The sequence below is a fragment of the Ambystoma mexicanum genome, chromosome 1q (assembly GCF_040938575.1).
Source record: "Ambystoma mexicanum isolate Mex_15411 chromosome 1q, UKY_AmexF1_1, whole genome shotgun sequence".
Lineage (NCBI taxonomy): Eukaryota > Metazoa > Chordata > Amphibia > Caudata > Ambystomatidae > Ambystoma > Ambystoma mexicanum.
The window spans coordinates 1,223,123,942-1,223,144,064 of record NC_090922.1 but is presented as its reverse complement, the minus strand read 5'-3'; the positions used below and the strand labels follow the sequence as shown (position 1 = coordinate 1,223,144,064).

General features: G+C 46.6%; 1 protein-coding gene across 3 annotated transcripts in view; it reads right to left on the bottom strand.

Moving 5' to 3' along the window:
* Positions 1-20,123, bottom strand: part of JAK1 (Janus kinase 1) — a 1,055,078-nt gene that overhangs the window by 328,466 nt on the left and 706,489 nt on the right. For all 3 annotated transcript variants that reach the window (XM_069641985.1, XM_069641984.1, XM_069641986.1), the window contains 2 exons: positions 9,186-9,321; positions 7,297-7,448 (listed from right to left, as the gene is read on the bottom strand). In XM_069641985.1, coding sequence (XP_069498086.1) covers positions 7,297-7,448; positions 9,186-9,321 — 288 coding nt within the window. The remainder of the gene's footprint in view (positions 1-7,296; positions 7,449-9,185; positions 9,322-20,123) is intronic.

Genomic DNA, 20,123 nt, shown 5'->3' with positions numbered 1-20,123 from the left:
AGCCTTGGCTGATTTCTGCAATCACTTTTGCCACTGGAACCTTCCCTTCCACTCTGAAGCACTCCCTCGTGCACCCCCCTCCTCAAGAAGCCCTCTGCTGATCCTTCCTCTCCAGCAAACTGCTGCCTGATGAATCACTCCTTCGGCAAACTCCTGGAAAAGCTGGTCATCTACCAGCTACTCTCCATTCCGAATCTGTTGGTTGTCTCCATGACCACCAGTCTGGCTTTAGATCAGGCAGAAGCACGAACAACTGCTCTCCTGAGTACCCGTGAAGACTTGCTCTCTAATCTCGATGCTAACCTTCCTTCTGTCCTCATTCTCCTTGATCTATCCTCTGCTTTCGATACGGTCAACCACGCCATCCTGATCAATCGTCTCTGTGACAACCTGGGCATCACGGGTCAGGCCCTAGCCTGGTTGACCTCCTTTCTCTCTGATTGACCCTCCCAGGTCCAACTGGGGTCCTTTCTCTCTACCACCTCTCTCTACATGTGGTGTACCCCAGGGGTCTAACCTCCTACCCTGGCTCTTCAACCACTATTTGGCACCTCTGGCCCGCCTCATCTCTACTTCCTGTTCTAACTTTCAGTGTTATGCAGACACTCAGGCACCCCTCAGCCTCCTCTGCTCGCTCGCTGATACCGGACTGTCTATCCGCGATACATGAATGGTATGCCTCCAACGATCTCTTAATGCCAGTAAGATGGAGACCCTTCTCATTGGGACCCCTGCTCCCGCTTTCTCTCTTTCAATCTGGCTGCCCACCCTGGGCCCTCTACCCACACCTCCATGTGAGGCAAAGAACCTCGAGGTCATCTTCGACTCCACCCTCTCCTCACATCTCTGACATCTCTAAGAAGTCTCACTACCAGTTGCACCTCCTCAGAGGTATTCTTCTCTTTCTCACTTTCCCCCAGAAGCTCACTGTCTCCAGAGCCCTTGTTCTCTCTAGGCTGGACTACTGCAACAGCCTCTTTCTAAATCTGCCTGCCTCTACTCTTTGCTCTTTGCAACTAATCCAGAACAGGACTGCAAGACTTGTCCTTGGCCTCAAGCCCAGGGATCGTATCTCTCCAGCCGTGAAATCTCTCCACTGGCTCCCGGTGGCTGCAACGATCAAGTTCAAGACCCTCTGCATCATCCACAAGGCTTTCTGGGGCCAGGGACCACACTACAACCAATTCTCTCTTCCTAAGCATCTTCCTTCTCGAGCCCTCTGCTCATCCACCTCCAACTCTCTGAGGGTCAGATGATTCTCCAGGCAGAGAGTGGGGGCTAGATCTCTGTCCTCGGCTGGGGCCTCCCTCTGGAACAGCATCCCTGCCTCTCTCAAACTTGAGCAGGACCACCTAAGGTTCCAGAAGAACTCAAGACCTTCCTCTTCGCTTCCGTTTTCTTTCTCTCTCTCCCCCTGTGTCTGCAACCCTACAGTCTCTCTGCACTTACCTCTGCACTTACTTGAGCCACCCCTTGGCAGAACTTTGCGCGTACTTCGCCACTGCACCCTCCCACCCTTCTCCTCTTCCCTCCCCCTCGCACAATGACACAAGGTATAGTAATATCATTTGTTTTCACTTGTTATGAATGACATATCAATGCTTTGTTAGGTGGCCCCCTGGTCCTGGTTTTTAATGTTCTTTATCCCCTTCACTCCCTCTTTATACTGCATTATGTGTATCCAACATTTTCTCTTTCAAGTGTATTTTTATTTATTGGTCAGTTATATGGTGCTTATATAACAAGACGGTGTTGTGTTTCAAAGTGCCACAAGGCAAAGGAAGGGAGCAAATACATTTGAAATGAAAATGAATAAATAAACAAGCAAACAGTGGTCCTACTAGTCCTTGTGACATTCAGAACGTGCAAGTGGAGACAAAAAGAGAGGGGGCGGGGTGTAAGTGCTAATGAGTCCCTGGGAGAGGGGTGCGGGAGTTCTAAAGGTGCCTGTTGGGGGGGCAACAGGCAAGTGCAAGGGCAGAGGCATCCCAAGCCAAGATGGAGGTCGAACACCCATCAAGTAAGTGCAGGGCTGAGACAACTCAACTAGCAGATGTTGACCAGAATGCAGTGCAGGGGAGGTGGCAGGCTGGTGGCGTTTGGGCAAATGGCCAGGACCCTATTCGGTTCTTGAGGGACCGGGCCGCCAAACTCAGCGGCTGTGGGGATGGTTAGCACAGGAGGGAGAGAGAAGGAGGAGGAAAAGAGAAAGGCCTTGAGTTGTTTGCGGAACTTGAAGTGATCCGTTCAAGACGGAGAAGGGGAGTGAGACTGCTCCAGAGGAGGGAGCCAGTCGCAGAGAGTTGCTCCCAGCTCTCTGCTTGGAGAAGCGTTTGACCAGCAGAGAGTTGGAGCTAGAAGAGCAAAGGGATCTGGATAGAGAGTTGCAGGTTGTCCAAGGCCCCAGACAGCCTTATGGATGATGCAAAGGGTCTTGAATATGATCCTTGCAGCAACCTGGAGCCAGTGCAGAGATTTTAGGGCTGGAGATATACGGTGCCTAGGCTTGAAGCCAAGGATAAGTCTTGCAGCCCTATTCTGAATTAGTTAAAGAGGGCATAGGGAAAAAAGAGGAAGGTTGTATAAAGAGGCTGTTGCTAAAATCAAGCCTGGAGAGGAACAGAGCTCAAGTGACATTGAGATCTGGGGGAATCGAAGGTGAAGTTGAAAGTGGCTTTCTTGGCAAGGTCCATGATGTGATGAGATAAAGAGAGGAGCCGAAGAGGACACCAAGGTTTCTGGCTGCAGTGGAAGGAGGAGAGCCCATAGAGGGCGGCCAGAGAGCAGGAGGGAAACAGGGAATTGGTGTTGCGACAGGAACAATCTCAGTCTTACTGGCATTAAGACAGAGATCATTTGAGGTTCACCAGGACTGAATAGCAGACAGGCAATTCGGGATGATAGAGGAGGAGGAGGAGGAGGAGGAGAGCTTGAAGAAGAGCTTGAAGAAGAGCTGTCTGTCATCTGCGCAACACTCGAAATGAGAAGAGAAGGCAGAGATCAGGTGGGCAAGAGGTGAAAGGTACATACTGAAGAGCCAGGGCGAGGATAAAGCCCTGGGGAACACCACATGTACAGAGAGTGGTAGAAGAGAAGGAGCCCAGTAGAACCTGAGAAGAGCGGCCAGAGAGGAAGGAGGTCAACCAGTCCAGTGCCATGTCTGAGATACTAAGAGTATCTTGGAGCCACTTTATGAAGATAGAATGGATGACCGTGTCAAAGGCGGAAAATAAGCCAAGGAGAATGAGAACAGCAGAAGAGTTAAGAGTCAAGATTTGCAAAAAGGTCTTCACAGGTGTTCAGGAGAGCAGTTTCCGCACCTTTGGATGCTCGGAATACAGATTGATGGTTGTGTAAACAACCAACAAGCTCAGTGTTTTGGGTCAGATGGGGGAAGACCAACTTCTCCAAGACTTTCCCAAGGAAGAGTGTAGTGGAGATAGGGTGGTAGTTGGCCATATATACGAGGGGTCGGCTGAAGGCTTTTTTATGAGGGAGTGCACAAGGGAGTGCTTGAAAGTATTAGGGAACAAGCCAGATGCTAAGGAGTGGTTGCAGCAGTCAGGAAGAGTCGGAGCGAGGGAGATGTTGTCCTTAATAGTTCTGGAAGAACATGGAGAATCCCGTTTGGATGAGACCTTCATAGAGCGGACTACTCATGCGTTGAGATAGGAGAGAAGGAGGAGAGTGGGTGGGGGTGGAAGAGAGGTCACGGGAGGCAGGGGGACAGGGTGAGGCATGGAGGAAGGGGAAGAAGAGGCAGAGGTCAGCATGTTCTGAGTTTTAGAGGTGAAATCGGAGGCCACTGCAGTACAGAGTGACTTAGAGGGAAGAGGCGAGGTGGAGACTGCAGTTTGATTGGCTCGTTCCTTGCAGATTTTGAAGAGTTCCGCCGTGTTGTTAGAGGCTATAGAGACATGGATCTGGATGTGGACCCTCTTCTTGGAGCGGATAGAGCAACAGTATTGCCTTTGGAGTAGGACACAGGCCAGGTTGTCGGAGGATGAGCCTGAGGTCTGACACTTTCGTTCAGCAGCTCTGCACTTGCGTTTCAGAGGGGCTAGATTGGCATTGTACCAGGTGTTAGGCTTAGAGTCAGGTTTCAGGCGGAGCCTCACGACAGGGGCAAGAATGTCAAGAGTGTTTGGATACCAAGATGAAGAATGGCAAGGACAGAGCTAGTGGGAGAGTCAGGAGGAAGGGAAGGAGGAAGGATGAAGGTGGAGGCAAACGCAGCAACTGTCACTCGTTTCCTTGGTCAGATGAACATGAAGGAGGCTGGCAGTGATGCTGGAGGCTACGATAGGGGGCCGTGAAGGACCCAGAAGAGAGGAGAGAGTGGTCAGACCAGGAGGGAGCAGTAGTGATGGGATTGGAGAGCGGGAGATTAGTGGTGATGAAGTTATCAAGAGTGTGTCCGGCAGAGTGTGTAGGGCCAGAGGTGAGAACAGTGAGGAAGAGAGTGGTACAGAGATCACGGAAAAGTGAAGAGGCAGGAACAGTGGAGTCAAGGTGGATGTTGAAGTCTCCAAGGAGGAGGAGTTTATTGGTAGAGGTCAGAAGAGAGGAGGTGAAGTCGGCCCATTCCGACAGGAAACTAGACACAGGGCCAAGAGGTCTATAGATAGTGGCACGGGTGAGAGAGAGTCGGAGAGACACTAAGCTTGCAGAGAAGACTTTCAAATGAGGATTAGGGCTGGGTGGGTATGAGAGAGGTAGGGACCCACACAGGGAAGATCAGGGCAGCCTCACTATCAGATCGGTTGGGCTGAGATTTGGAGAGGATCTTGTAGCAGTCAGGGAGGAGGGAGTCAAAAGCAGTGACTGAGCTGGCATTGAACCACGCCTCGCATTGAGCGAGGCCGTTGAGCTCAAAGTCTTCTAGTAGGAGGCAGATGTCAGAACAATGTTTGACAGCAGAGCAGGAGTTCAAAGTGGCTAAGTGTAGCTGGTCACCACCTTTGAAGGTTTTCCGAGGAGGAGTACAGGGGGTGGTACGCCCGCAGGTGGTGATGGAGTTGCAAAGAGAGAGAGAGAGAGAGAGAGAGGGGAAGGAGGAGTAGCAGTAGGAGAAGGTAGGAAGCTGATGAGGGCCCGCAAGCACCAGTTAAAGAGAAAAAGATTGGGGTGAGGACCCTGGCCCATGACAGTCCCATTGTGATAGACATTAATGAGGCACCTAGAGGATGAGAAGTATGCCAAGAGTACTTCCCATTGAGTGCCGGCATTAATGGGAGAAGAGGAAAAAGGGGAGAGGGGAGAGATCAAGTGGGAGGTCCAAATGTGTGGAGAGGGAACAGAGAAGAGGATATCAGTGATAGTCTGTCTGGAAGTAGCACTGATGTAGGTGTCATCAATAGGTAGGCCGGGATTAGAGGCCAAGAGATATTTTAACTTTCTTCTTCCAGACTTCGTGAGAGATGAGGGATAGGTGATAGAGTAGCAGTTAGAATAGATTGGGGAGATGGAGAGTGGCATGGAGGTGGAGGAAAAAAGGGACAGTTGGAGAGGCTGCACAATGCACGGGCAAACTCACCAGGCGGCCTAGCAGCCAAGGGAGGAGAAAGGGTGCACAGATTTGACAGCACACCTAGATTCAAATTTACCAAAGCGCACAAGTACAGTACAAAATGGGGGATGAAAGATTTGAAAGCATACCTAGATTCCAATTTACCCAAGAGCACGTACAGTAAAAAATGAGGGATGCAAGATTTGAAAGCACACCTAGATTCAAGACAACATAGTGAGCTATCCATTGTGAAGTCAGCAGTGGGAGGAAAGTAAAGTTAGTGTTGCACACATGGAGGGCTGGTGATCATGGTAGAAGTGCAGTAGACAGAGAGCATGAAAGTCGGTGAGATCCCAAAGTAGAGCTGTGAGACGTGGTGGACAAGAGTATGTGGAGGCAGTATAGGGAGTGAGCAAACTGTAATGCAGGATGTTGAGGGGGTACACGTTTATACACGCGCCCCTTGAGGGGGCCGGCACTTGCCTGCCGTCTCTGTCGCCCAGTCCGGGAACAAAGCAAGGAGCAGCCAATCAGAGCGAGCTCCAGCGGGGCTACGAAACAGCTGATCATGCAATGTAGCACGAGGCGGCCTTGTTGCTGAAGTGTGTCCCTCGCTGGTCCTAGCACAGAGTATGCACCGCGTGGTGAGGTGGAAATGGAGGTGTACCAAATGACAGAAAGAAAGGCTCTCCCAGAGGGAGAACCCCTTTATACACGCAGCCCTTGTGGGGGCCGGCGATCGCATGCCGGCTCCACCGCCCAGTCCTGAAACAAAGAAAGGAGCAGCCAATCAGTGCTGGCTCCAGCGGGACTCCGAAACAGCTGATTATACAATGCTGCACATGGCGGCCATGTTGCTGAAGTGTGTCCCTCGCCGGTCCCAGCACAGAGTATACGCCATGTGGTGAGGTGCAGTGGAAATGGAGGGGCACCAAGTGGCAGAGAAAAAGCATGGATGGATGGATGACGGTGTATGGATGCTAGAACGCATAAGAGGTTGTTGGTAACCATTGTTTAACCAATGGCTGGCATGGCTAGTCCAGCATATCTCCATGTACTTACCTGTATGTCTAGGAATCCCTTTTCATCTCGGCCCTTAGCATTACACCACATCGCGTTTGCTACCAGGCATAGGCCTTACATTAGGTATAGTAGTAGGAAAAGTCTATCCAAAGGCCCATTTACCGTTTGTATTTGTACACTGTGTTACTATGGGCTTGGCCTGGGCATGGACATGGTTAAAGTTGATCCTGGGCATGTTGGGCTCATCCGCTGGTAAGGCTACACCAAGTGGGCCTCTCTGTTTGTTTGGGGAATACAGTGGCATGGCCAGCAGCTCTACCTTAGCTAAGGCAGCCACTGGCTTTGCACAGTGAGCCCATGGGGTGGGTCGCACTTTCCCTTTGACAGTCAAAGAGCTACTGTGCATTTTCATGCAAGCTGCTAATAAATAACTTTGTTAATGCGGTTTATCTTTGTTGTCCTTTTAAGTTAGATTCAACCTATGTGTTTACCAGAAAAAGAATAGTAATTATGAAAACATTTTTCATCTTAACCCTGGAAGAGATTTCTATTCAGAAAATGTCAATTACACTAAAACATGTACCCATCAATAGCGTCATAAACGTGTGCATTTCCTAGAAGGCCTTTGCTATAGGTTTAGTTTTTCCAATATCTTGTTCTTGTTAATACAGAGTAAGAAATGTAACACATGATACATTTCAAAATAAGTAGACATTTCTTTCAGATGGTTAGGCGGCATAAAATAAAGATTGGTGAAATATTACCTCTGCCAACGTTTTGTCTTTAAGAGGTATTTCTCCATTGTAACAGATTTCCCACAGGGTTGTGCCAAAACTCCATTTGTCAGATGCCACACTAAGGAGTTTGGCATCTCCAACACATTCAGGAGGAATCCATGGGATACGTTCCACTCGTTCTAAAAATAAAATGCATAACCGTCAGCCAGATGCTTTTAAACAATATCTTGAAATGATTCCACATGCTTCCTTCACACCCTCACAAATCTAGAGAAACTCATCTTCTCATTTATATTATAAAATTGAATTCACAAGTCAGGGGAAAGTTGCAATCAGCAACAAATTTGACTGACATTGTGAAGAGTACAGGGATTCATAACAGGGTCCGATTATACTCCTATGCCATGAAAGATGAATAGGCATCTTTGAGCAGGAGGGGTGGAAAACAAACTACTCCAGCAAAGAGTCAAAGGAAAAAAGTTAAGTGTATGGGCTTATCAATATCCTATGTAGTACTATTTAAGAAGTTTATGGAAATGAAGGCGCAAAACAAATGGTATAGCACAACTTGAAAAGCAGGTATCCGCAACAGCGTGATGTATCTACACCACTTGATAATAGCCGATTTCACCTACTTTCACTTTTTGACTGAAAGTAGCATACATGAGGTCCTATCCTTTCCACTGTAGGCAACAACCCCACACAAACTGGTGATGATCATTCCATTACCATCCTAGTTGCAGGTAAGGAGAAAGCCAATGTACTGGATAGGGGGATAAGATGCAAGGGGCATGTATCATTGTTGTGGGGATCATTTCATGCCCCTGTTTGAAGTGCTCCTGGAAATAGTTTCGATATAAAGTACCATTGGATTAAAGAGTATTAAAACAGCACATTCCTAGTTGTTTATATCACTGTTGTAAGATGCTTCTTCTTGAAGCACCACGCACCCTCTACCAAATAAGCGAATACTAATAAATGAATACATGCAGATTCTTTAGGGGTCCTTTAACATCACTTATATTTATCATTTTGCTCTATATACTGGGCAAAATGATTTTCGTCTTTCTTTTGTATAGCTCATTACCTTGAGCACTGGTAGAGCCTAAAAACAAAGTAACTTGGGGCAATGTGAAGTAAAGGCCATTGCAGGCCCAAACAGTCACTGGAAACAAAAGTACTCAGCCCTGAATCTATGACATTATTCACCCTTTGCATAGTGGCACGTACAATAAGAACTGCAAGAGGTAATACATGTCGAGACGAAGGTGGACTTGCACAATAATTAGAAAAATTAAGCAAAGGCCCATATTTACCAATGTAATAAATCTACAAAATAAATGTAAATATTGGTTTCACATAACTCACTTAACCACTTTCATCTTTAAACAAATGCAGACCATACAGTGCATGCAGCTTTAACGCTAATAGATAATATGATCAGAATTTAGAAATAAAGTTGTGGCTAATAAACTCAGACCTTTGCAGCTGCAATGATTTCACATGTTTTTTCACCTGAAGAATAACGGGGTTGGGGGGGAGGGAGCGATGGGGAGACCATGGGCACAAAGGCAAAGGTTGTGCTAGTTTAGCCAATTCCATCCTTAATTGTAAATACTTTGGAGAACATACTTAATGGATTAATTTACCTCAGAAGCAATAATGAGATTTGGTGTTCATGTTACTGTGGAGCACTATCTCTGAAAAACATTTTTGACCGAGACCATTACAAACACGTCAGTAAAAAAAGGACTATGGTCAGCTATTTCAGAAATGTGAAAGTACGTTCTCCACAATACCTCATCCCAAGCACCCACCCCATGCTCCAATTTAATTTACACTAACATTAACACTACTTTAACATAACAAATGTATTTGCTTAACATTTCAAGTTTCGCAAAAACCGCTTGCCATACCTTGCCTGGAAAGCACAGTTATTGGAAGACCGGGGTCACTCAATTTTATGAAAGGACCATATTCATTGTCAATTCCTTCTCTGGCCAATAAAATATTTTTACTGCAAACATTGCCATGCACCAATTCTTTATCCTCCTACATTGAGAGAAAACAGTAAGTTTATTAATGACAACAAACAATGAGTCGGTTATGCAATACATTAAAGTGTTATGATTCAGAGCTCAAATGGGTTCAAGGCGGAAACGTTCTGAAGTATTAGGTGTTACAAGTTTGTCAATGAGTCACAAAACAAATCCAATAACTTTGCATACGTTTTTATTACATGAATGGTGCTACAAAAACAGGCAATTGAGGCACACAGCATAGGTGGGATCCCTGAACACCTTTGAGGGGGGCTACTACCTCCCTAGCCCAGGCGCCCTACCCAAACAGGTCGTATTGCAGTGCCAATTAACTATAGCAAGGGTACCACTACTGTCTGGTCCGTCACTATTGCAGGTAGAGCCTAAGGGGTGTGGCATTATCTCCAACTCTATTAATTCCTCCGAGTTGACCTAGTGGGCCTAATCAGATTTCTGTGGAGCCCTTTTTGCTCTGGATGCCGTCTCTCAACCTCAACCTTTACCTCACTCTCCTCTCCTATGACTGTCTCCTTTTGCTTTTTCCGCGCTCCGTCTTCTGGTCTGCTCTCTCTCACATCCCCCTCTGTTTGCTTACAGTTTACCACCCTCCTAATCTTAATCACTTTCATCCAGATCTCACTCCTTGCCACACAAACTTGTCTCTGCTCTCCTTCACCCTCCTGCCTGTAACTTCCAATCTCCCCTTTCTCTCCCCAATCTCTCTCATAAATTACCTCCAACTACTCTACATCTCACATCAAATCAGTACCACTTTCTCACTGCCAACATCCAATCTTCTCTCTCTGAAAACACTCCAAAGACTCCTTCAAGTGCTCCCCCACCTGCTGCACACTCCTCTCTTGTCTCATGATCCTCCTTTCCCTTCTACAACTTCATCTTTGCCATACGGCATATTCTGAGCATTTTTTGCCTCCTGGATCAAGTATGTAGTTGTCTACAAAGGTTTTGGGGAGGGTTCCCTGGGTTGGTGTTTGGTCTCTCAAGATGGATTTTCAGAACCAGCTCTTAGGGTGGGCTCTGAGAGGCCCCGCTAATTTAGTGAAGGGGGAAAGACATTCAGATGTAGCCAAACTCCAATCAAGGTAGGTGTGATGAGTTGATACCTGGGCCTATAACTTCGCTTGTGCCTATAACTATGGACTCTGGGGCATTACTTGACTCAGTAATACCCTCAGGGCTTATTGCTTAAATATGTCATACCCGAGTTACGGTATTGGTGGCCAGCATCTTTCCGAGTTATCCCAGTCATTAATGTTACATGTGTGGGCCCAGTTCAGCCGTGGAAGGATTTTGTTCGTTCCTCCCAGACAAGGCCCCCCCTAGCCTTGGGGTATTGCTTCTCTTTATTACTTTGTAAGGGTAGGTAACACCCTTTCCCCCAGGACAGTCACACCATAGGACACTAGCATGGGAACAGAAACCAAGAGGCACACTCATTCCCAGAGAGCCAGGCCTCACACCAGGGGGCTGCATTTCTAAAGGCCTTTGTTTCCTATAGAGACAACAGAGTTACGATGAGCCAGAGAGGGGTCTTACTAGTTTTGGGAGGGTCCTGCCATCTTGATTCTCACTGCTTCTCTTTCTCATTCCTGGTCCCTTAAATTCCTCTGGAGCAAAGCACTTTGGGTGTGTCACCATGCGGCATGGCCCACACATTTCAAGAACGGGGATTGGACCCCTAGAGCAGGTTAGCTTTAGTCCAACCATCTGGGGCCATTTGTCTATAAAAGAAGGGGTCTCCCACAGCTTCTTTGAAACATCTGGAATCATCTTGAACCATCCTGAAGATTTCGTTGCACCCTGCTGAGAGAGCAGTCCTCTCTAACGCCTCCATTTGTGAGGTGGAGGCAGGTGTTCCAAGGTAGAGACCAGCTCTATCCCCTAACCGTCCCCAGGGACCATTGGGGGCGATCTGCTGCTGGACCAGAACCTGCCTCTCTGCCAGCCAGAGTGGTACCCAGGACCTCAGCGTGTTGGAGGACACGAAGTTGTGTGCCACCCTCCCCCGTGTTTGGAAGCATGAGAAAAGGACTCATCCTGTCCCTGAGCTAATGGATTGGGACTCACAGCACCCTGAGAGCCAAGACAGTGGGATCCCAGTCTTTATAACCATTGAGGTGCTTGGAGCATGTTTCAAGAATTGTTCAGCACATGTGAACAAGCAGGACCCTCCGTTGCTGCCTTTTGCTCTCTGCCAAACTTTGCACAGCACCAAAAAGTCTGGTTTGGCACTGCCAACCCACCAAGAACTGCAAAGTAGGTACAATTGACTGCTAACTGCCCCCGTGGCCCATTCCTGGGCCCTAGAGACTGGTTGGATTACTTTGAACCCTTTTTGTTCCCAAGTGCATATCCTTTTTCAAGAACATTGCGTCTTTTGCTTGCCTTTCACCTCTAATTCATTACCCAGAGTGCTGCATCTACTATCTTTGCATATTCTGTGTTCTTTCCTCAGGGGTGGTTTTTGTGTGGCGTTTTTCGAGTTAGTTATTATTGTAGATGGTGTGTCTGACTAAGGTGTATATATTTCTATAGAACCTTCATTGGACATTCCTTTATTTTGGACTGTTATACTTTGCTGTTTGGATTGCTACTGAACCACATTCACACCTGTTTTAAGAGTAACCTTCCCTCGGCCCACGTAACCACAAATGGCGAAGACGATCCATCTCTTGATGGTGTCTTTTTTACCTTTCTGATTGTGTTGGCTCTTGGTTTGTAGATGTGTGAGGGCTCAGTGGGTGTTTTAGCCTCTACTGATTCTTGCACTCCTGCAGGGCACAATTCAATTTGGCACAGTAGGTGGTAAACGCAGTATAGCTTAGACTCCAGGATTTGTGGGGTGGTGTAATGTGACAATGAGACACCTAGAGCACTCAAATAAATCAAATTCCTGAGGAAGGATAAATAAACAGTATTTATTATGCCTGAACACACTAAGCAATGAAAAGAACAGGTATGCATTACTACCAAACTACTACTGTATATAGATAAAAATTCATTTTAAAAAACCTAACACATAGCTAAATTTCCCTCCTTTTAATTGCATGCTGTGAAGAATCCTATGGATCCCTCACTGAAACACTGCCTCAAGTCTCCTCCCAGGAGGACAGTGAAAGAAAGAAGAAGACACGAGGCTTGCAAACCAAGCAGAAGTGGGAGTACCAGAGAGATGCCAGAACATGGGGACAGCACATTTGACCTGCTTGTTCGGAGAGGGTCCTGATCCCCCAAACTATGAAGTGCAGAGGCTGTGCAGCGGGAGGCGTGCAGGAGAGCGTCTTTCCACATGTGAGCCTGCTTGACTTGCTTGCCGTACAGCAAACGTGTTGGCGACTGGGGCGAGGAGCAGTTGTCAAGCCGGGGTCTCATTAGCAAGAGGGGCTCCAGAACCGTGTTGCCAGACCGAAGACACCTTCAGAGAGGAAGGGTGCTGGTCCCTAAGAAGCCATAAGTGTAGAAGCGTTGCGTGTTAAAGAAGCCGGCTCCCGATTAAGGTTTCCTATTCACTTGTGTGTGATGTAAAGCAAGCTGAAGTTGTTAGTTGAAGTTATAATTCATGAACAATGGAAAAGTCGTACTCGCGTATATGAGTCTTTTTATTCACATGAATAGCAAACACTGCTTAAATCCATTGTTAAACCATTGACAGGCTTGAAGGGCTGGTCGCGTGTCACTAACTAAGAAAAGTGAACGCTGCGAAGACCATTACCGACTACATAACCCTGATAAAACAATTGTCAAAGTCTTTAATTTAGAAAAACTATATCAAAGAGTGGTTGTGTGCACCTCATTTCGATTCCTAAAGGAAGACAGATCTCCATCCTTTACATTTACACAGGAATACAATGAAATACAAGTCTTTCACATGTAAAAAGTACCCTACGTGGTCGCGTGTGCCTAATTGTAATCGCGTAAGAAAGACTGAACTCGAGAACAAGCATTGCCCGAGCCAAGAGCCTTGCAATATTAAAAGTGAAACCAACCTTTCTTAGAATTGAAAAGCAATCCGTTACTGTGAAGTTGATAACAGTTTAATTGGCCTAAAAGACATATGTGCAAGCATTACCTGAAGCTAAGAATGGCACCAGGGGTTCAGAGTAATTAATTGGGCTGATAAAGTTTAGGAAGGGAAGCTGGCTGCTTGTAAAGACTATTTAGCAGTTAACACAACCTGTAGTGCCGAAGACTGTGGAAGACAGAGAGAAGTGAGTCTTAAAAGCAAATCCAGGTTGTAATTGTGGCAGACAAACAAGAAAGGCAAGGAGGCTGCCTCTCTGGAGAGAGATATCCAGAGGAAGAGTGCCTTGCCTACTTGAAGGTGTTGAAGTACTTGAATGTGAATCTGGTCGAGATCTTTCTAGAAGTACAACTAACAATTTGTAGTAGTAGTGTAATGATCCCTGCCCCTGGCCCTAATAGACCACCCTCCATCATGGTCTTAAAGGCCTTGCCACCTCACCCAGGACTCTCCTGGAGTCAGTCCTGGCGCCTTTGGCGCCAGGCTCATATGTAAAGTGAGGACAATTTGTGAACTGGGCTTGGCAATGGACTTTTACACAACATGGATGCCCCCACATAGCTCAGTTCTATGAACCGATTTATGCGGTCTAGTGTTTTAGGTGTGGTCAGGCCTAGGGATACCTGGGGGCTATATAAGCCACGCCCAGGCTGAGAAACACGCTTCGTGTTTCTCTGCATTCTGCATCGTGACGCTCACCACGTTATGCTCGAGTCTTTGCCAGCATTACGGAAACGAATACCTGAAAGAACAAGAACACCATCAGTAAGGCATTTACCTGTGTAAGAATCCTGCTCCTGTCCAATGCTCTTGGGTCCAATGAACGCAGCATCTCGGCGACGTTCACGCAATCTTGAAAAATCTGCAACCTGAGAAGAAAAGAACGAAACATTAGTAGGCGTTTAAACTCCAATTCGGAAAATAACTTATCAACCACACGCTTACCTGGTTCGAATCGCTCTTGGTCCACGTCCACTCCGGGCCATAAAAACCACCTGCAAGAGAGAAAGAAACACAGATTAGCTCACAAAAGGTCAAGAAGGCGCCATGTGCTATGCTTTACTCACCTCTCTCCATCTTCACAGCAACATCCATTCTGGAACACTGCAGCGGTCTGCAAGAAAGAGGGAAAGAAAGGTCAGCACAAGAAAAGGCACATAGTGCTGCGCATCACGCTTTCACTTAATTCGTGCTTATCCCCAAGCCGCACAGCACCACTGGAGTTCTTTCTGCACCTAAGGAAGAAGGAGAGACATTAATAGGGGCAATTGCAAAGAAAAGGACAAACTGCAAAAACCAGCAGACTCACCTGGAAGAACACACAGCAGGTCAGGACTCTGAGGGCCCGAGCCAGTGAAGTAACTAGGTTGCGGCACGCCCATACCAACAACGCACCCCTGCACTGAGAAGCAGGACGGAGAGGCAAGAAGAGGCAATAATATTAAACCCGAATTCCTGTGTTTCAGGCCCGATCCTCGGCCGAACAAGAGTCCAAGGGAGGGGGTTCGAGGCCCGAAGTGGTCCAACCAGACGGAGTGGTGTCCCCGTGGATATCAGGTAAGCATTACAAGTAGTCCAAAATACTGAAGCTGTGGTGGTATATTTGGTTGTCAGTAGATGCAACATTGTAGTAGCCTAAACAAAGTGGAGTACTGCGAGACAAAGGTGACGGTTTCCCATTACAGTGAATGTGTTCAAACATAAAAGAAGCCCCGCGTGTTGGCCATCAATACGAGACCTCCTTCGCTGACTTTTCGAACGAAGCAGGACTGACACTTCTAGGTGAGTCTCCATAAAAGAAATATGTACCCATCTCTTTTTTCTAGACCCTGCACGAAGACCTGTTTATCGTGCGGGACACCGCGCCTCTTAGCAAAATGTCCCGCCTCAGATCTTCTATGTAGAACTCAGATTATATCTATGTTAAGCATTGTATACAAGAGGCTATTGCCATATATCCCCTAATTTCCTTTACTTTCACCTTTAGGAGTGTTACCCATATTCTGGACAGTTGAACAATTAAAAACTCTGAGTGGTCTGATTAGAAGACACAGGTTAGTGTACAGAACCACTTTATAATTTATCTCTATAATAAAAATGAATTATCTTGATAATAATGATAATGAATTCTGAAGATATAGAATCGACTATAAAAATATATCTCTGTTGATCTTTTAGGAAGATTTTCAACGATATCAATACCTGAAGACGGGCATGGCGCCCGAAACGCGTAGTATTAGACTAGTGGAGCATACCAAAAACAGACATCTAGAGCAAACTCCCTGTCCAGATATCGAGATAATCCTATGAAGCCATATCAAGAATGTCTGATTACAGTTTGTCTTATATACAATGTATCATTATTGATGTAATTGCAAACTAATGTGATTGTGAACATTTCTATTTTGACATTGCTTTTTTGTAACAATTTCCAAAGAATTTGAATGTATATGACCTATAAGCCTATGTGAAGTAACACTGTGCTTAAATAATTCTTGAACAAATCTATTGTATTTGAAAAGGAATTTATCAGATTCATTATTACTTAAAGAATTACATTTGCAATCATTTGATTGTACTAGTTGTGCACCTATTTGTGTCTCAGTGTTTGCTGAGATACCACCTTCTCTTCCTACAAAGGTGACTGTTCTCATAGGGAATCAAGTGAAGTTGTTGAAGTGGAAGCAGAAGCACTGTGAAGTCATCCTGATAGCTATACCATTGTGAATTCAAAACCTTTAACTAACTCTTAACCAAGAACTGTGTATCACCGATAATTTTGGATATTGCATTTCTTTTGAACTGTGGCAAATCTTGAGGAGTTAACAAATCATTGTGGCTGGGGTTACCACTGGTGCTATTTGGTGGAAGTGGAAAGTGGATATTTCACCAAGCAGAAGATATTTGCTATCGTTGGAACTTACAAATCTTACTTTGACTTTGAAACATCAAGAAATGATTTAAGACATGTCTTTCTTTGGCTGAACCTTAGTAGTGTTGACCTTGAATGATTGGCAAGAGAATGCACTCAGGTCCCCCTGATCCTGCACTTTGGGTGTCCACCTTTTGGCCTTCTTCCCTTGGTTCTCTCCCTGTTCCAGTGGGCAAGGTGAAAAGCTGTGGTGTAGTCTTGGCTGTGTCTTTATCTATGGACAACCAAGTAGCAGCTTTGTGCCAAGCCGGCCAATTCCAACATAAAGTACTAAAGAAAGTGCTTCCCATGATCCCTGTCCCTCATCATCCACCAGTTGTGGCGGCTATGGTGATATCCCAGCTGGACTACTGTAATTCTCTTTACTTGGCACAGCCGAAGGGATTGATTCAACGACTGCAAAACTTAGCAGCGCGTGTGGCAACAGGCACGCCCTATGGAGCTCACATATTCCCGGTTCTTCGAGCCCTGCACTGGCTCCTGGTGACCCAATGTGTCAACTTTAAGGCACTGTGCATCGTCCATCGTGCTCTCCATGACCAGGGTGTAGAATTCCTTCAAGCTAAGTTTACCCGTTAACATCCCAGTCGCAGGTTGTGCTCTGCTTCTGCTGACCTGCTGGTGGTACCTACCTGCCGACGGGTACAGATCGGAGGACAAGCTTTCTCCATAGCAGCTGCTGTGCTATGGAATGAGCTACCACTGGCCATTAAGAATATTACAAATTATTGGCCTTTAGAAAAGCCGTTAAAACATTCCTATTTTAGAATGAGTTCGCTCTGGTCCTGGCTGCGGACCATTCCCTCTAGCACCAAGATACCTTATGGTGATAGTGTGCTATAGAAATTCGCTTAACATAACATAACAGGATATTTAGAAACTGAATATTGGTTATGTTATGTTGTATTGCCATATATTTTCTTTGTATATTTGTTGCTTAGTGTGAGGGGCCCATATCCTGTGTTAGAGTGTTTTCGCTTAGCTTTGGTGAGGCAGGGAAATCCTCAGCAGAGTAGGGACAGTGAGGCGTTTTATTACATTTATTTTGTGAATAAAATGGCATGTGTTGATACATCATCAAACAGTTGTCCAACTCGCATTACTGACCCCTCACACTGCACACCAAGCGCATAGCCATATAGACTCTGTTGGTGCACACATACACACAACAAATAACTAATTTTAAACATTGGGCCTTATTATAAGTTTGCCGGTCCGGTAGTAACGGCGCCGGTAAGTTACTTGCGCCGTTACTACCGGACCGGCAAACTACGAGTTCTGCTTGGGGGTGCCTTTTCGCCCACCAGGTTTGACCTGGCGGGCGTACCGACACCGGCGAGCAGAGCATGTCGGATGCACCGGCACCATTCACGAATGGTGCCGGTGCATCTGGCATCCCCATTCCCATTGAGCCCTTTGGGGCTCAAATGGAAATGGGGAAGAATATATTCGGGCGCCCGCAAATGGCTAATTACCTGGGTCTGGCAAGGCCGTAATGACCCGGTAACTGCCCATTTGCGGGCACCAGAAAAAAAAATGATACCGGCACGGCTACCACCAGTATCATAATGAGGCCCATTATTGTGTTGGCCTCACACTTTTAAGGCTTTTACACTACAACCATGCATATGCATATAACTGAATTACACTCAACCACTACTCAGTAGTTGGCTCACTCTTTGGCCTGCTACCTAGCACATATCTAGATTAACGCAATTGTATTCATACAGGTGTCTATAACAACTGTTTAACTTGATAGCAATACATGAATCTAGCACACAAAGCCAGATTTGATGCTGTGTACTTAGATGCATACCAAACACATTAGGAGCTTTCTCATTTCCCATCTGCAGAGGCCACAGCGAGGTCCAGGTGAGCCCCCCGACCCCTAAAGTTTATTGAGAAATTGTTTAAATTGGTCTACAGCACTCTGTGCGCTTCAGAGTCTTCCCCCTGCACGCTTCCTTCCGCGCCCATATTCCCACCTCCCACAAAACATCTGATTGGCTCTCCAGCCTCATTTAAGACATCACACTAAGGCAGCCTATGCCCTGGGCAGCCCTCCGCTAAGGGCCCAGAGGCAAAGGGCAGCACCTATGAAAGCAGCTCCAAATGGTTTCTGCAGGTGTCAGCAGGGGAAGCAGGCAGCCGTCAACCAGCAGCTACTGGCAAGGTAGGCAAGGTGCAAACAAATTGGGGACAGCCCTCTCTGTTGCGACACTAAAATTATCCCAATAATCAAATGTGCCTATAACCGGTAATTATTTCACACCATGAGTACCACTTATCCACTAAACATAGAACACCACTCTAGTCCAGCCATAGTTGCACGCTAGTCACCAACCGGAAAAGCAAATCTAGGTTTCTCCACATTGAATTCTATACTCTGCAACCTATGCCTTTTCCCACTATTCAGGAAACTCAAATCTAGGGATATTCACATGCAATGCTATACTTTGCAACCTAGACCTTTTGACCACTATCTAGGAAAATCAAATTCAGGTACGCCTTGCCCGACTGCTGGGGTTTGAAACATAACCCTTCTCCAAATACCCGGGAGACTCATATTTAGGTTGGTCTCCCAACTACTATACTCAGACAACAGCCCACTCGCAGCCAACCATAGAAGAAAATTGATTACAGTTGGATCTTCGTCTCAAACCATAATGAAACGCAGGTCAGGCACCTCTCCCAAACCAACCGAACACCAAGTGAGTTGCCCCCAATGCAATCCCTTAGAAACACTAACCCTCCCCCCTTTGGGCCCGCCTTATGCAAGAAAGTGGAACAATAGGATGCTGTCTCGCAACAGGTGTAGCCCCTCTGACACCCAACTGCAAGACAGCCAGCCACCCCTTCAATAACCCTAGAAGCCCACCAAGCCTGAGACCACCCTACTACAACCCAAGACATACTAACTGTGGGGTAAGGACAACCCAGTCGATCTCCCACCAGCAGCAACCCACCCTCTCTTGATTACCACCCCTCGTACCAAGCCACAAGACCGCAGAAACTATACCACCACACCAACAGTCACAACGCAAGGAAGCGAAGTACAGCCACAATCCGAACCATGCAAGGTGCTGCAGGTGGACTACTGCCCCTGCGACCTAAACTGAAACATCTAAACCAACCTGCCCCAAAGGACCACAGCATGCCTCAACACAGATCAGGATGACAAGGAAAAATGGGACGAGGAATAAACCAAATGGAACCACACTACATCTCTCATCCAGTAGACAGACACAAATACAGAATGCCCCCCCCCCCACAAACACAGTGGGCAACAGAACAACGTCATCAGAAGAGAAAGATCTATATACCTAACACCATACCTCACAACTGACCACCCATAAGAACATCTCAACACCACCAATGTCCCCAGGCGCACCAAAAGCATACTGGAACTATGCAGAAAAAGAACAGAAACACACAGAAGGAAGAAAGAAATGATCGCCCTCACCCCATATATCACAAAAACACGAGGACACCGCCATCAACTACAACAAAATGTAGTACAGGAAACAGAAGAAAACAGCTACCCAAAAATTAATCTAGCAGACCTTCTAGACGATGAAACAGTGCACTCTGAACACCCAACACTTCCTGAGAGTAACATGGAAGCAGACCAACGTGACAACCTCGTGACAAAGCGGATATCAAAAACTAAACCAAAATCCACTGCAACGTAATCAACGCAAGAGCAATGTCGAAACATGCCACAGTGATCTACGTCCTACTGTGCGATTAGGTCCCAGACTGGATGAGGATGCTTCTCTGGAGGGAACTGCCTGGTCAGGCCTGTGAGGTGCCTTTTTACTACAGGATTGGCATAAGAGGA